At 37.1% G+C, this 18,169-nt stretch overlaps 3 protein-coding genes across 3 annotated transcripts; all 3 read left to right on the forward strand.

Annotated features, from left to right (window-relative positions):
- The first annotated feature begins 1,236 nt into the window (after nucleotides 1-1,236).
- LOC133519516 (uncharacterized) lies at nucleotides 1,237-2,914 on the forward strand. Its single transcript, XM_061853522.1, has 2 exons — nucleotides 1,237-2,724; nucleotides 2,879-2,914. Exons 1-2 carry the CDS (start codon nucleotides 1,237-1,239, stop codon nucleotides 2,912-2,914), a joined length of 1,524 nt encoding a protein of 507 aa, XP_061709506.1.
- A 6,528-nt stretch (nucleotides 2,915-9,442) lies between these two features.
- LOC133520068 (endocuticle structural glycoprotein SgAbd-3-like) lies at nucleotides 9,443-10,142 on the forward strand. Its single transcript, XM_061854360.1, has 2 exons — nucleotides 9,443-9,526; nucleotides 9,675-10,142. Exons 1-2 carry the CDS (start codon nucleotides 9,458-9,460, stop codon nucleotides 10,047-10,049), a joined length of 444 nt encoding a protein of 147 aa, XP_061710344.1. The 5' UTR covers nucleotides 9,443-9,457; the 3' UTR covers nucleotides 10,050-10,142.
- A 6,531-nt stretch (nucleotides 10,143-16,673) lies between these two features.
- On the forward strand, nucleotides 16,674-17,835 carry LOC133520070 (larval cuticle protein LCP-17-like). Its single transcript, XM_061854364.1, has 2 exons — nucleotides 16,674-16,752; nucleotides 17,052-17,835. Exons 1-2 carry the CDS (start codon nucleotides 16,741-16,743, stop codon nucleotides 17,415-17,417), a joined length of 378 nt encoding a protein of 125 aa, XP_061710348.1. The 5' UTR covers nucleotides 16,674-16,740; the 3' UTR covers nucleotides 17,418-17,835.
- Nucleotides 17,836-18,169: the final 334 nt, after the last annotated feature.

Raw genomic sequence — 18,169 nt, forward strand, 5'->3', positions numbered from 1 at the left:
GTTTAAGTGCACTGTCTAACTTAGGCATTGATGTGTCCACATGGGACATCATAGTGATACATTTGTTGACGCTAAAATTAGATCAAGAATCACGCAAGCAATGGGAGCTTAATGTAGCAACCAACTCAGCTTCGGATGCTCTGCCTACCTTTGAGCAATTCAAAGATTTTTTGACGAGCCGATACAGGGCCTTAGAATTCATCGAGCCGAGAAACGTTAATAAGACTCCCAATGCTTACGTAAAACCTGGCAATAGTAATTCAAACAAGCCAAATGCACTTCACGTTGCCAACGCATCGGCTTTAGCTTGTGAATTTTGTTCTGAAACACACAAACTATGTTTTTGTAAAAAATTTGCAAACGAAGATTTTGACAAAAGGCATGAATTTGTAACCAACAATCGACTGTGCTATAACTGTTTAGGTAGTAACCATGCTGTGAGGTTTTGTCAAAAGGCCACTAGTTGTAGAGTTTGTGGAAGGAAGCATCATTCTCTACTTCACCAAAAGGATTTCTCATCTTCAACTGTCAATCCAAAGAAAGTAGTTCAGGCAGTGGAAGATGTCTCGAAAGAAGCCACACATATCGCGACAGAGAACACACAAAATGAGACCACACCGATAGTCAACTGTTTTGCGACAGAGATAGTGAAAGATGAAGTATTATTAGCCACAGCCCTTGTAAAGGCTGAGTCCAGAACAGGCGAGTATCAGGTGATTCGTGCATTCATAGACCAAGGTGCACAGTCTTCATTTGTCACTGAAGCTGTGGTGCAAGCCTTAGGGTTAAAGAAAGTTCCCATCAAAAGTTCGATTACGGGGTTAGGTGGCGAACCGACTTCTGCTGTGCCTAAATACACAGTAGACTTAAAAATTCAATCGCTAGCTGACCCAACATTTAATATTGTAGTAAAGACATATGTTTTAAACAAAATCACCAATTACCTTCCCGGTAAACAAGTAACATTTCCAGAATGGTTGAAACGGAAACAGCTTACGTTGGCCGATCCGACTTATAATATACCCAGTAAAATCGATGTACTGTTGGGAGGCGAAGTCTACTGCAAGATAATTGCAGATGGAATACTCAAAGGTCCAAAAGGGTCTCCTCTATTACAGTGCACTACTCTCGGGTGGATTTTATCTGGCACAGACGGTTCAACGAGTGGAACTGAAAATGTGACAGTTTTACATACACAGGTGAATGAAGATGATATGTTGAAAAAAATTCTGGGAAATGGAGGCAGAACCGAAAGTTCACTCGAAACTGTTTACACCAGAAGAACAAAGGTGCGAAGATTTCTTTGCATCTACTACAGTGAGAGACGAAGACGGCAGGTATGTCGTGAAATTGCCGTTTCGCGACGATCATACCTGCAAGGGCAATTCAAGGGAGATTGCAGTTAAAAGACTACACAGTTTGGAGAGGAAATTTGAAAAAGATAAAACACTTAAAACTAGATATACGGAAGTAATCAAGGAGTATGAGCAACTAGGCCACATGATACCTGTGACTGAACCTGACCACAAACTGAAAGATGCTATATACTTGCCTCATCATGCTGTCATTCGTGAAAATCGAACCACAACTAAGGTTAGAGTTGTATTTGACGCATCCTGCAAAGACGACAAAGGGATTTCGCTGAACGACTTACTTATGATAGGGCCTACCATGCAGCCAGATTTGCGTCACCTAGTTATGTGTTGGAGACAGTATCCCGTGTGTTTAGTTGCGGACATTGTCAAAATGTACCGCATGGTGCGGGTGGATGAAGATGATGCCGACTTCCAACGCATAGTGTGGCGAGATGACTCTAGAAACAAGATCAAAGATTACAAGTTACTGACAGTAACATTTGGCACCGCCTCAGCTCCATATTTAGCGGTGAAAGCATTGAATCAAGTAGCTTATGATCATATGGACAAATATCCCATGGCTGCACCTAGAGTTCACAAAGAGTTTTACATGGATGATTTGATGACTGGTAGTGAAACAATAGAAGAAGGGTTACATCTATATAAGGAAATGAAAGGACTATTGAACGAAGGAGGATTTTTGTTACAGAAGTGGGCTAGTAATAAACTGGAATTGTTAGATCTGATAAATAAAAGAGAAAACGAACATATTGCAAACGAAGAAGAAAAGAACAACCTGGAATTAAAAACAGACAATGTAACAAAAATTTTAGGACTTACCTGGAATAGAAATGAAGATGTATTTCAGTATTCAGTTAATCTGCCCCCGCTTTCACCACCTGCAACAAAAAGAAAAATCATATCCGATGTTTCTCGTCTATTTGACCCGTTAGGGTGGTTAGCTCCATGTGTCATAGTAGCAAAGATTTTTATACAGCGATTGTGGATAGCAGGAATCGGATGGGACGAGGAACCACCAACTGATATATTAAAAGATTGGATAACCTACCGTGAACAATTAACTTACCTTGAAGACTTCCGGATCCCAAGATGGCTTAACATGAATGTTAATGACACATTAGTGGAGTTACATGGCTTTAGTGATGCCGCTACTGCTGCATACGCAGCTGTTGTATATCTTCGGGTAGTAAAAGCTTCAGGTGAAATTCAGGTTGCTTTGATAGCGGCTAAAACCAGAGTATCTCCTGTCAAACAGGTCAGTATACCAAGACTGGAACTCTGCGGCGCAGTACTCGTAGCTAAACTGCTGAAGGAAGTTGCTATGGTTATGAACATACCCAAACATAATGTAAGAGCGTGGACAGATTCTACGGTAGTTCTTGCTTGGCTGAACAAACATCCAAGTAATTGGAAAACTTTTGTAGCCAATAGAGTATCGGAAATACTTACTACTATGGACTCATCTCAATGGTCGCATGTTTCAACAAAAAACAATCCCGCAGATTGCGCGTCTCGTGGGATCCGACCAGCAGAGCTAAATGAGCATAACTTGTGGAAATTCGGTCCTAAGTTTTTATGCAATGAGGTCATCAATTATTCGAAACCCAAAAACAACGAAACGAATCTGGAAAAATCTGCGAAGGTTCATTTAGGAGTTGTAGAAGAACCTATTTGGGCTAAATATTCATCGTTGAATAAGCTTATTCGTATTGTCGCATATTGTAGACGTTTTATTATTAAGCGCAATTTATGCGGAAACCGAGAACACACTAAACATCTCCAGAAATGGGAATTAGACGAAGCTTTCACAAACTGTGTGAAATTGTGTCAAAACGAAGAATTTAAAAATGATATAGCAGAGATCAATAAAAATGGTTATATATCTTCGAAGACTTCCAAAATTCGTTCTTTGTCACCCTTTCTCGAAAACGGTGTTTTACGAGTTGGTGGTCGATTAGAGAATGCGTTAGATTCCGAAGAAACAAAGCATCCGATGATCTTACCATACGATTCACATCTGACAAAATTGATTGTTGCGGACGCACATGTACGCACCCTTCATGGAGAGCAAAGAATCATGTTGAACTATTTGAGGTCAGCTTATTGGATAATAAGGGTAAAAGATTTGGTGAAACAACACATTCGTAAATGTGTTCGTTGCATTCGTTATAAAGCCAAAATGCAAACACAGATGATGGGAAACTTACCTACAGCAAGAGTCACTCCAGACAGGGCATTTATTCGCAGTGGTGTTGATTACGCAGGACCCATCAATCTGAGGCCATCAAAAGGCCGAGGGCATCGTTCGTATAAAGGATACATCTGTTTATTTATATGTATGGTCACGAAGGCTATACATCTAGAAGTCGTAAGTGAGTTGACATCGCGTGGATTTCTGGAAGCTTTCAAGCGTTTTATATCCAGACGCGGTAGGTGTTTAGAAATTCATAGTGACAACGGGACAAATTTTGTCGGAGCCGCGAAAGAATTAAAAGAATTATTTAATGCTGAGAAATCGACTATGATTCAGGAAATAGCAGAAAGTTTAGCTTCAGACGGTACTACGTGGCATTTTATACCGCCTAAAAGTCCAAACTTTGGCGGATTATGGGAAGCTGGAATTAAGTCCACTAAATACCATATTAAAAGAGTTATTGGTGATTCGACACTCACATACGAAGAAATGTCAACGCTGCTTAGCCAAATTGAAGCCTGCTTAAATTCACGTCCTATTTCAGTTATGAATAGTGACCCAAATGAGCCTATTCCTTTGACACCTGGTCACTTTTTAATAGGAGAGCCTTTAGTTACAGTACCGGAAAGGAATTTTGAAGGTTCAAACACTGTCAGTTTAAAGCGATGGCAATTGACGCAGCATATGTTGCAAAACTTTTGGCGCCGGTGGTCCAACGAATATTTGACCCATTATTTACATCGTTATAAGTGGTCACATCAGGTTCCCGAACCTGCAATTGGAAATATCGTTTTGGTGAAAGAAGACGATCTTCCCCCTTCTAAGTGGCTTTTTGGTAGAATTATACAAAAACACCCCGGCACAGATTCATTAACAAGAGTTGTAACTATAAAATGTAAAAATACATTAATGAAACGGCCGACTTCAAAGGTCATTATATTGCCAGTAACTGAATAAACAATTGTTTTATTACTAAGTATGTGCTTGATTATATTTAAAGAGTTTTATGTTGTATTGAGAAGATTAAGATTTTATGTTATGTTTTAATTTAATTGTATTTAGGAAAACCGCACCCACGTAATTTGTTTTGTATTCAGTTCAAATTTGTTCTCATTGTTACTCAAAGGTGGGCGGTCATGATGAAGGACATGTTGTCCTTGGTAGGCGGTATGTATAAACAGCTTACTCAATTTCCCGGTAGATGGCACTTTTTGTTTTTACAACTAACGAACGCTTGTCTACCGTGGATTTAATAAGGTAATTATTTTGTTTTGTATTTTGTGTGATTTGTGTGGAGTTTAAGTACAGCCAAATAAACAAACTACTGTTTATAATTAAACGAGTTGTTTAATTTTGAGCTTTCCCTTTCGAGACCAGAGTACCGAATATACAGCATGCTTCGAAGAACTTTTTCAATTGGTGACATCGTGACGTTTTTATCTCCGCACCTCTCGCCAAACTCACTTCTTAAATCCATAGTACACCAAGAATAAGAGGGCATCTCACTCGTTTCTTCTTAGAACGTGCAGAATGTGGAATGAGTTGCCTCCTGAGGTATTTTCTTTGCGCTACAACATAGGATTCTTCAAGATGCGGGTATTAGGGTTCTCAACACTAAAGTTGCTTCTATTATGTTGCTTATGCGCGACGATAACCGCTTCTCATCAGTCTGCTCGTTTGTTGATTATACCATAACACAAAAAAATATACAGCGGCGGCAACAACGACGCCGCAACAGTAATGCAGCAGTTGACATTCGAACGTCATCTTAAGTGGACACACTTGCAAATCCAGTAGTATCAACAGCGTGTTGCCATTGCGAACTCTTTACAGGAATACAAGGATTCGTTATCTAAGAGTAGATATGCAAATTCTTTCATTTAAAATTGGAGCAATGCTTACAGAATATGGTAACGAGTAACTCGTGTCGTATTTGGTGCCATATTATTGCCCGCGTGAGGCGTGTCAAAATAATATTTATAGGCCAAAATAGTATTTTATTTTTATAAATTGGACAGCACATTTTGTTTAATGATGAATAAAGATATCTGTGTTATGTTAAGTACAAGTATTAAGTCTTTATCCATCTAATATATAATACGCTGTCTAATTTCCACAAAGTAAGTCTCATTGAGCTGATTGCGGGAGCAAGAATATTTAACACTATTGGGCCGGGCACCTGCCGCAACTACCTGTGTAGTGTAGTAGTATCACCGTCAATCAATCGATCACTATACTGAACACAAACTCACAATCAGCTACTAGCTTCGTCACAAAATTTGTGAGGCTGTGTTCACTTACGCCTAGGTCTTATATCTGTAGATAAAAAATTATAGTCCCTGAATAAATGATAAATTGTATCACTATACTTATGTGACAATGTTTTCTATGATTTTTATTGAAAGTATTAAATCCTTTTGAGTCATCACCTAATTTGAAAGTATTTGAGTGCAAAATCGAATATATTTTATTTTTATTAAGTAGGTACATAATAATATCATTAACGACAGTATATTAAATAAAACAAGAAAATGTATACTGATACTTAATAAAATAAAAATAAGCATTTACAAAAAACTGTGCAAAAATAAACACTAAAATAAAATTTAAGCACTCAGTAAATAAAAATAATAACCTACGGACGGTAAGCTACGGAACCCAGTCTACACGGACTTATCGACTTAAGTGTTTATAGTTATGTAAGACATATATAAAGTCCTTTTGTTATCTAAACCTATTCAACATGATTAGGCAATACCTGTATGATGTTCGACTTTTATTTAAGATATGATGCTTGATTTCATGCAACATGTCACAGCATTTGTTCATGTGACATTTTATATTACTGTTAATAATGATCATAAATAATCAATCATATCAGTTGTCTGCGATTATGCAAAAAATAAATTAGGGGCTACTAAACCAGGGGGCCATTTCGAACGTACATTTCGATGTCATTTTGTTATCGATCGCGAGTTTACTTCGTTCATACTTGTTCGTATATTATATTGGCGTGAGCGAGACGCACGGGCAAATGATAATAAATGATATCATTTTTTTGGAGGTATGATGTTTCCTCCAAGATGGTATTTATAATTAGGGGAAATTGCAATTAAAATAGACAAAACAGGGAAAGCAAAATAAAAACTAAAACTCCAAGGAATGACAAAATCCACCCAGAAGCTGCAAAGTTTCTAGGAAATAAAAAATATAACTCAGATACCTAACATAGCTCGGCCATAGAATAGGGTACAATAGGGTAGTATGTTTTCATTTCTTATGCTCTGAAAGTGGGAAGTTGTTGTGCTAAAAAGTGTGCAGAAATAGTTATTTGTGCAACAAGAGAGGAAAGTTAGTTTTTCTTGCGAGGGACTCAAAAACACGAGATGTAAAATAACTTTGCTCTCGTGTGACACATACAACTTTACACCTCAGTAGTGAGAAAATATTAAAGGATAAAAAAAAACAACATCAAGTAAAGTTTTTATACCTTTCATGGCCTTCACTAAATTAAAATGCTACTTTGTCTCACTTCCTGGAGTGAGGAAAGTCGTACTTTCGTTACTTCCTGGAGTAAGGAACGTCGCACTTTCCACACTCCCTAGAGTGACGAAAGTAGGCTTGTTCGAGCTGCTGAGGTGAAAATAATATTTAATGGATTTGTAGTACAATTTCCATTCTGATATTTAACTACTCATTCCGTAAATCACGATACTTTTACCTAAATTTTTAATTGAAAGTACCCTCAAGAAATACGATAACAGTTTAAGTATACTTAGTTATGTTTTTTTTTACACATGTATTTTACTTGTTAACAATCCTTTGGTCAACTATCTACTATTACCACACGCTAGTTGTAATATTTGCAATGTTTATCAATTCGTGATGTTTTTTCATATACTGAAATGAGTGTCTACGAATAACCTGATTTTAATATATTTGACCTATTTGGTCGGTGAAACATTTGTAGGTACCTACAACTATAAACTAAATTAAGCGCAAAAAATAAAAACACTTAAATTATCTTCTTCATCTCAGCCGAGAATATTGTCAGAACCTCCAGAACATAAGGACACTTACATACCTATTTGAGTAAAAGGTCTCTTAGATTTAGATAAAAATCTTTTCCTTTGAAACCGCATAAAATTAACGTTTTTTCAGAAATGCACCGTTTTGCCCATATTGGGGTTATCTTCGCGGAATGCTGACCTTAAGACATCGTGCGTCATATCATCGTGAGTTACCGAGACATCGGTTACGGAAATCTGCGCATCACATCTTCAATCTTAGTGTCATACAAATAAAGTTCTATGATGTCTGCTGCCTTCGACGATGGCAGACACAAAAAGTGCTAACGCGTCAGAATTAAATGAAAGCTCATGTAATACATTAACAAAATTATCTTGCCATGAATTTACAGTGCGAACTTAACCTACTTAACCGATTCAATGTACGATAAGATAGTGGCAATAAATTTAATTGTTATGAAGTAAGATTGCTCTTGGTTTCGGCAACATGTTTATTCAGTCGTATTACTACTCAAGTACTCATAATGTTAAGGATGTTATTTATAGCTCTCCTGTTATCCGAAAGCTGCTGGAAAAGTGTTTGTATTGTATGCATGCTTATAATGATTAATATATTACTTGTTTCACATTTATTTATTTTATTTATTTATTATTTAAGCATTAATTTGCGACATGTTGTGACTATTTTAAACCACCAAACTATTATTATAGTCTAAAAGTTCCTAACTAAGGTCCAAAATCAACTCATTATATGTCTTCGTTTAGATGTGATTATTACTTGATTTTGTAGTAGGAAGGAAAAAAATTTTTACAAATAAAAGGATAAAATCATAAAAACAAAACAAAAAGATCATTAGTAGTAACAATTAGGGCCCTATCACACTAGCGATTTGCGAGCGAGTTGAAAGCTAGGCGAGCGCGCAGCGAGTTCGCCGCTAGCGCACGTGTTCGCCGCGAGTGCGCCGCTAGCGCACAACGTGTTCGCCGCGAGTGCGCAAAAATTTCCCTGCGTACTGCCATACTTAGATAGGAGCAAAACCTCGCTTTCAACTCGCTCGCAAATCGCTAGTGTGATAGCGCCCTTAATTACTAATTGAACTTGTGAACCATAGTGGCCATGTTGTAGTATTGGACTGTGGGATAGTTGTACTGATTTTAATTAGTTGTACAATTAATTTGGTAATAGATACTTGTTTGCCTTCATATAGTTTTTTTCTTAACTGTATATAGTTGCAAAGCAATCAAATTACGCAAGATGACCACGAAATCCACGCAAAAGAAATACGCATCTAATTGAGAAATTGACCAGGTGACATCGGCAGGGTTCAATACCTAGCTTTTTTATCCATAGACATGTACTGGAACGTAACGTCTACAAACTGACTTCAATTTAGGCAAAATGGTAGTAAGTACTCAGAATTAAACAGATCAAAGACCGAATAAACTCCGGATAAATAGTTATATCAAATTATCATTTCAATTTTGATTAGTTGACGCTTAATGAAATTTGGCTTAGCCAGAATCCTTTGTTGAGAATTGTTTATTTATTATACTGGATCGAATGGTACCATCTTTTAATGATATATCCCTAATACGGACCTCCATGAGACAAATAAACACCTTAACACCTCTCTAGTGACTGCAATCGTAAATACCGGCGTGGGCTAAGGCCAAACCCGAACAAATTCGAAATTCCGCTAGATCTGTTGACAGCCATTACGTCGCCCGCTAAGTAGACATACAAGGCACGCGTTAATGTACCTAATGTTTACTTATTTCGTACAGTGCTAACGAATTATGCAACTAGAAATGCAAGGAGGTGGTCGCTGACACTTACTATAAATAGCCAAATTGTCAGGATGTATCGGTACCAGTTGAGACACACTCGTCTTCTCCCCAACTACTCTATTGACAAGATGAAGTCCATCGTAAGTGTCAAGTGATTCGCATGGATTTTTTGTGCTAGTGATACAATGCAGTAAACAATACGCGTTCAGTTCCGTGATTGCTGATAAAAATACAAAAAAGTTTTAAGTGTTAGTGACTTCCGTCGACTAAAACCTTGTGTTTTTCCAGATTTTGGTGTCTATGCTGGTCGCAGTGGCGTTTGCGGCGCCCCAAGGCCCGACGGAGCCCGTCCCGATAGTGCGCCAGGACAGCCAGGTGAACGGAGACGGCTCATACTCGTACTCATTCGAGACCGGCAACGGGATCAGCGCTGACCAGAAAGGCGACTTGAAGAAGGTCGGTGACGTCGAGGCTCTGGAGGTGCAGGGCCAGTTCCAATACCCTGGAGACAACGGAAACATTCAGCTGACTTACACCGCTGACGAGAACGGCTACCAGCCCCAGGGAGCCCATCTTCCCACCGCCCCCCCGGTGCCTGAGGCCATCCAGCGCGCACTGGCCTACATCGCCACTGCCCCCCCACAGCCTGAAAGCCAACAATAACTTCAGGCATGAACATAATACTCAAACTTATTAGTGATATCTCATTTTGTACTTTTATACCGACCATAAATATACCAAATACTTGGATTTTTTAATTGTTGTTTGGTTTTATCCTTACATAGTAATTTCATTTAGGAAATAATAGCGTTTTATAAAATGTGGTAACACTATCAACAGCAACAAGTAGTTTGACAGTCCCGGAAAAAAAGGTAAGAGCGTGCGACTTGCAATCCGGAGGTCGCGGGTTCAAATCCCGGCTCGTACCAATGAGTTTTTCGGAACTTATGTACGAAATATCATTCGATATTTACCAGTCGCTTTTCGGTGAAGGAAAACATCGTGAGGAAACCGGACTAATCCCAACAAGGCCTATTTTACCCTCTGGGTTGGAAGGTCAGATGGTAGTCGCTTCGTAAAAACTAGAGCCTACGCCAAATCTTGGCATTAGTTGTCAACCGGACCCCAGTCTCCCATGAGCCGTGGCAATATGCTGGGACAACGCGAGGAAGAAGAAGAGTCCCGCGTTCTTGTCCCTCTTAAGGGACGCTGCCTGCTCAGCGGCTGCTCGTGCCGACCGCACGATGCGGCTAAGGTGCGTGCGTGGTGGCGAACGTCCCGGCTCAGGTGGCATCCTACAAAGGGTAATCCTCTCTCCCACGGCACCAGAGCCAAACCTTTCGGCCTCTAAGATTGGGCTACCGCATAATTGTAGTTTTTATGTTGATTTTTTACATATTTTAATCAAGGGATTTTTTATATATTTGCAAGGGCAGACTCTGACTAAAACCTTAAAAGGATAAAATTGACTCGATAAAAAAAAAACATGCGAGCATATCTAATTTTAATTAATTTTTTATTTTTTGACGTAACCCTGCATACCATTGTAGTACAAACTTAGTATAAAATAGCTAGTGATATAGCCGAGGGATTTGACTAGCAAAATTTTAAACAGACACGTATACTTTCAGAGTTATTGAGGTAAAACTTTAATACCCGCGCGATCGTCAAATCTTCCGTCGCAAGTTTCACGCGGCACGTCGTATCTTTTGTTCCTTTCTAATTTCATGGCTTTACGCTTCCTCTTAAGGCCTTTGGAGTGTAACCGTAAACGAGATGGATAAATATGCGTGCTCTTTTGAATATAAATTTGTTGTACATTTAACAAAAAAAAAGTAATCGATGAATTAATTCCCTCAGAAATAAAATTTAACATTTTTACAAGCTATTTTCATATTTTGAGCTTTTATATTGATACATATTTTTAAAGTGCGTTTTAGCCGTATGTTCTTGATTTATTTCTAACAAGCGAAAGTCAAAAAATCGGCATTCGAGTGAATGAAGTCCCTAGAGATAATCCTCATGATTGCAAATAAAAATTTTGGCAACCGTATTGTGATCTAAAAAAAGCGGAATGATATTTCAAAATCTCCGCTTTCTGAACCTACGACACCTTAAATAGATAACATTGTATCAAACGACATTCCAGGACATCTATGAATAAATATCTGCAAATCATTAAGTAGATGATTCCGTATGATTATAATAAAAAGTCATAGTTTTGTAATGTTCCATTTACAAATTGCACATTTGTACATTACGACTGATTAATTTAAATATATTAAATAAAATAAATTTAATTTAAATAAAGGCAGGCAACTTGGCATAGGTAGTATAGGCACCTGCTTATATTTCATCCCATATTCGGTTATTTCATGTGATCCTTGTTCGACCGGTTCGTTATATGGACTATTGTATTTCACTATTTTAGGCAACGTTTTTATGGAAACCGATGCATAAATTAATACATTTTAATAATATGTTAAACATCGCGTTGACAAACATTGGAATAGACGTAGGTATGGAAATTACCTAATGTCGTAAAATGTTACACGACCTATTCAAGTTAGAATAAAGTAAAAGGGCAAATTCTTTATGGTTGGGTTTGATTTTACATAAAGTAGAGAAAAAAAACCTATCGAATGAAGGGATACATTTACTTCCAATTCAAGTGAGCCTAAAAGACATTATCGAGCACATCAGACCAATCAGAGCGAGAGATTAAGAAAAGTTCTGATTTGTATCAATGATCTGGGGCCCATTTCTCAAACCACATTAGCGTGTTGTCATGGAAACCCATATGATTTGACAGTTTGTAGACTAATAATATTAGTCTAATACCGTGCGAGAAATGTGCCCCAGGGGCGAACGGTATTATTCTAATATTATAAGTTATCATGGAATCCCATACGATTTGACAGTTTGTAGACTAATAATATTTGTCTAATACCGTGCGAGAAATGTGCCCCAGGGGCGAACGGTATTAGTCTAATATTATAAGTTGTCATGGAAACCCATACGATTTGACAGTTTGTGAGCTAATAATATTAGTCTAATACCATTCGAGAAATGGGCCCCTGTTCAAAATAGCTAGTAAAAAATGGAATAGTAGATCAAAGAGAATGGAGTACATTAGAAAAGGCAAACACTCAGCATTGGGTAGTAATGGGGTGAAGGAGAGAAGAGAAAGAGAACCAGAAATGGAATAAAAATAATGAACATATATTTACGATAAAGTTAAGGGATAAGTCTGAGGTGGCCCTTCAATTTTTTGATGACTACTTCAAAAAGTTTGCTTTCACAAACAAGCTTTTAAAGTGAATTGATTTGACTTGTTTCAAAAACTATAATGTTTTATCTGAATACGATTACACCTAAAGCTTGATTTTATGATATTGTCAAAACAATCAAACGTTTATTTTTCTTGTAAATATTGCGAAAAATACGTACGGCTCGTCTAATAATACAGTACCAGCAGTTAAGAGGCTGCGAGAATACCTAAAGCGCGCACACTGTCTATTTGTATCGGAGTAAATGAGATAGCACTGTCGCATGTTACTGGACCTGGGCAAGGGAATAATAAGAAAAATATTTAAATAAAAAAAAGTGGATTATGAGTGTTATATTTTACTCAACCACGGTTTAGATATAAATGTTTTGAAATTGTGATTTTAATTGCAGACCCATAAGTCAAAACAATAAAGACATAAAACCGTTTAATTGTGATTTTAAGACCAATCTTTGCAATTATTTTCTATCGAGCCGATTTCATTCAATCATGTATCGAGTACAACCACGGTCTTTGAAATATAATTAATATGAACATATATTTTTCTTACTTGACTAAAACAAATAGTCTTTCTTAAAAAACTGTTTAAGTAACATCAATTTCAAGGACATTGTGTGTTGACAGCCTCTTAACGTCTTCCTTGGGAACCTTAGTCACGCCAGTTTTAAGAAATGTAGGCATAATTTTAGTATTAGTAGGCATTCGATAAGTGTATGAGACCGGGTTATGTGGTCATAAAATATATATTTTTTATTGATAGGCCCATTAAGCAGACAAAGCACATTAATTCTAAATAAATTAGTTTAATGGTCAAAAAAGCGTCTTTATGTAACTTGAATTTGAATTTAACGACTTAAATTGTGCCCGCAATCGCATACCTACGCAAAATAAAAATAAAACAGCCAAGAGCAAGTTTTACTTTTTATATGTATTATGTTGTTGTGTTTGTACCGAATAAGTTGTTTCTGTAAAAATAATACTTAGTATTCATAATATTAGTCTTATATCGTATTATAAGACTAATAATATATTTTTTATACCACATCGGTGGCAAACAAGCATATGGCTCGCTTGATGGTAAGTAGTCTCCGTAGCCTATGGACGCCTGCAACTCCAGGCGTTATTACTCAAATCTACCAAACAATTGAAAACTATGACATTTCGAATATCGTTCGTCCGATACTATTATGGGTGCTTTCGTTTAGTTTTGCTTTTAATTTTCAACATGTTCCACTCGTGGTTCAAAAGATAGAGATTTTCTTCCAGAGTGATTATTTCCAACAATAGATAATAATAAATAAATAAATATTAAAGGACATTTTTACACAAATCGACAAAGCCCCTTGGTAAGCTCAAGAATGCTTGCAAATGGCTACAAATATTTAAAATCATAGAAAACACCCAAGACTCAGGAACAAACATCTGTGCTCATCACACAAATAAATGCCCTTACCGGGATTCGACCCCAGGACCATCAGCTTCATACGCAGGGTCACTTAGTATAGTTGTGCCGTTCTAGAGAACGTTCTCCATTTACTTTGTACTACTAATCGTGCGAGAACATTCCCCATACAAAACAGAGAACGTTCTCGAGAATGGCACAACTAATCTACTAGGCCAGACTGGTCGTCATTTCTAAAAATATGTATGTACCTTATCATCCCCACTTTAGATAAGTACCTACATATAGACGGACGAAGCGAAACTATAAGGGTTACTCGTTGACTACGAAACCCTAAAAATGGCCGGGTTAATGTCAATTCGTGCCATTTACGTTAAATAACCACTAACCACTACGGGCATCGCAATTTTCGTACGTTTTCACTCGAATATAGGTACGGTCACGTCTGAAAATATCGATACGGACAAAGTGCCAAAAATATGTATACACTACCCTAATATATGAGCCATAAAGGCGTGTATAAATATTTTTGGCACTTCGATCGTGTCGATGTTTTCAGACGTGACTGTACCTCTACTTAGGAGGTTAGGAGTATATAGGCCACGGCCGCCCCGAAACGAAACCGCCTTTTCGCACAAACGTAGGTCTTTATTTTCCCCTCTGGATATTAACATTATAAAAAATATTTTGACACAGTTTGCTGTATTTGAACCACAGCTATGCCCCTATGAATTTTTAATTATTATAAAAGTTAGGAGCATTTAAAAATTGTATGAAATCTGTCTTTCACTCTTTTTACACAAATAAAAATCGAATACAAGCCAATCATAGGGGCATAGTTATGGTTAATATCCATCTTAACATGCTAAAACATTTTCCATAATGTCAATACCTGGAGAGGAAAATGGGGACATTTGTATGAAGAAGCGGCCGTAACCTATCTTCTTAAAATAATATGATATTTGTCGCAACGTTTATCTTTAAACCAGAATAAAAAATAATATAAAATGAGTAGGTACCTAAAGCCTAATCGAGTAAGTCCAGCATAATATACAGGGTGATTCATGAGACGTGAGCTGGACTAAGCCTACACAATAAGTAAATGTTAATGAATCGTTCACCATCATATTTAAGTAAAACAATCACGCTTTTTATCTGTTATTTAACGTTTTGTTAAGGGCAAATTTGATTATCTACAATCACGGATACCCTACAACACATAATTAACAAACATAAAACCTCTTTATCCGTTATGACAGCACTTTGATTATGAAGAAAATAAAATGTCACACTTGAGTGAGATACGATTTTATAAAAGTAACCACACTCCGATGTCATTCAATTTGTCACTTATTATGGAATAAAACAAAGAGGGTGACCATAAATATCGTAAATAAAATAAAACTCTTTTTTTTAACAGTAAAAATTAAATTAACGTTAATCTCACAAATACTGGTACGAAACAGTTGCTGAAAATTTACTGAATATGCAGGCTTGATCCTGCTAACGTCTCCAGAATCATCCTGTATATGGCACTTCAATGTCATTTAGCAAATAGGTACCTTGAAACGGGTAACTTCCACTTCGGCCGGAAAATTTCCATACGAATACTATAGACCCTTCTATGGTATTACTATGGAAATTTCCCCTTCACCCCATAGCATTACTCTTGTATGTAGTTATGACGTTTTCATACGGTCTCTTTGGGTTGACCATATAGCTGAATATTGCCGAAGTGAAGAGATTACGCAGCCCAGCTGCAGCGCAAACTGCGCAACTACTAAAATTTAAGTTTAATAGGTGTTAGAAATACCTATAGGTAATCTGCAATTCACAACTGTAATCAAATTGCATTTCTATTGATAATCTTCTAATAACGATGTTTCCATTGATTTTAAATGTAAACAGCGAAAAAATAATGATAATCCTATTATAATTTCTGTCAACATTTAGTTTAGGTATAATCTCATGCAGATTGATTAGAATGCAAAAAATACGGTCAAGTGCGCGTCGAACCAGAAACAATGGAAGATTTTGTACTTTGTGTGATACTATAATAATTATATTATAAGTACATGTCCCTGTTTGACCCTATGGTTGAACCTTGATGTTCATTAGTTACCGTCCCAGGTAAAATAATATTGGCCATAAAGCTGACCAGACTGCATGAGAAGGAGCAAACAAAAAACCCTATTGCTTAAAAACATGAACTGAAAATGCGGTACCATAAAGTTAAGTTTAACTAATTTTTATACATATATGTTGTAGTTATTTTATTGTAAAGGTATTGTGATAGTTGTTTTTCCTTTTTTTCGGCCGGGATTTTAGTTTTTATAAAAAACAAAAATATCCTGGCTTTGCCTCTCGAGGTTCTTTTTAATCAGAGCTTCGCCTCCAGTCCTTTCTATTCTGGAGTTAATCTGATTAAAATGTAATTAAAGTTTTAAAAGATAATATTTAGCCATTAAAAATTAAGGCTAAGCTGCTGAGAACACGCAAGCTCACACATGATTGGCTTCAGCCTCATGATAATGTATCGCCGATTGAACTCCGGTGGTGCAATACCGCCTGCGGTGGAAGGCGCATCGCCCAGACCACTATATATACCGATAAAGCAAAGTTAGATCATCATTGTCTAGAGCCTTCACCCACCCAACACAAACATGAAATCTATTGTAAGTGCCAGTGATTGTGCAAATGTGTGAATCGATTTAAAATTCGCTTAGAAACGAGTTGAATATTTTTAACAACTTTCTAAAACATCTGTCTAGAGTTCGTCTAAACTAACTTTATACAAAGTGAGAAAGTGTCATCATAAACGTCATATTCCCATAGACTCTAGTGATGACATTTCCACACTTTTTCATTGCAAATGCCATGCAAAGTTAGCTTGATACGACTCTATTTTATTAATTCTCTAATCTATTATTTTCTCCATCAACAACATTTAATTGGAAAACTTTCTATATTTCAGGTTCTTTTTGCCCTTGTAGCGGTGGCCGTGGCTGCTCCGCAGGACCAAGCCGCTCAGATCCTTAAGCAGGACAGTCAAATTAACCCTGATGGTTCGTATCAGTGGGAATTCGAGACTTCCAACGGCATCGCGGCCAACGAGCGCGGAGCTCTTAAGAACATTGGTGCCGAAGAGCCTGCTCTTGAAGTGCAGGGTCAGTCCTCCTACACTAGCATCGATGGCATCCCCGTGCAACTTTCGTACATCGCTAACGAGAATGGCTTCCAACCCCAGGGCGCTCACCTACCCACCCCGCCACCAGTCCCTGAGGCTATCCAACGCGCCCTCGCCTATCTCGCCACCGCTCCCCCTCAGCCTGAAAACTAATTGAGACCTGTGAATAGTTAGGTTATTAAAGGCGTTAAAAAGAACAATATTAAGGTACCATGTGACGAAGCTGGCAGGATGGATTGAGAAATTTAAGGTTTTGGTATAAAATGTGCTAGGCAACTGAAATCTAAACACAATGATGAAGAGCTTAAAAATATCTGACACGTTAATAATCCTGTAAATAGAGTAGTTTCAGATATGTTTAAGCGATTCGTATTATCAAATGTTACAATGGACTGTCATGTATCTAATGCCTGTTTCGTCATAAGGTATCTGAAGCCAACAGTGCTATATTCGGCGTTGTAGCTGATCTCGTACGAGTTCCATTGCCAAATGGAGCTAATGTTGGTGTTTAGTTAGTAAAATTTCATTGTACAAAGATATTTTTATACTTTTAATACATACTTGAATCTTATGTTTCTTTTATTTTCGTTGTTTAAGGGTTTGTAAATTGATTTTTCAAGAAGGTATTCCAACTAAGCTTTGAATACATTCCACAAAGCCATAATGTCTTAAATAACGGTGATCTATTTTTTGGTGATTCCTATTGAATATAAATATTAAGACTTAAAAACTATGATAGTACTTAAAAGTATTTGAATTAACTAATTTAATTTTAAATGTCCTCAAAAATATTTTATTCATAATCAAATACAAAGGTAATCCACTACAAGCTTCGTCAAAATACAAATTTAATCCTCTGCAAATCATAACCTTAATCTACACACTCAAATAAACCATATATTCTA

This window comes from Cydia pomonella, chromosome 7 (genome assembly GCF_033807575.1).
Source record: "Cydia pomonella isolate Wapato2018A chromosome 7, ilCydPomo1, whole genome shotgun sequence".
Classification (NCBI taxonomy): Eukaryota; Metazoa; Arthropoda; class Insecta; order Lepidoptera; family Tortricidae; genus Cydia; species Cydia pomonella.

Coding starts and splice junctions, on each gene's coding strand:
- LOC133519516 (XM_061853522.1), top strand. CDS start 1,237: ATGGAGGCAGAACCGAAAGTTCACTCGAAACTGTTTACACCAGAAGAA. Junction 2,725..2,878: donor TGAACATACCCAAACATAAT/GTAAGAGCGTGG, acceptor ACAATCCCGCAG/ATTGCGCGTCTCGTGGGATC.
- LOC133520068 (XM_061854360.1), top strand. CDS start 9,458: ATGTATCGGTACCAGTTGAGACACACTCGTCTTCTCCCCAACTACTCT. Junction 9,527..9,674: donor TTGACAAGATGAAGTCCATC/GTAAGTGTCAAG, acceptor GTGTTTTTCCAG/ATTTTGGTGTCTATGCTGGT.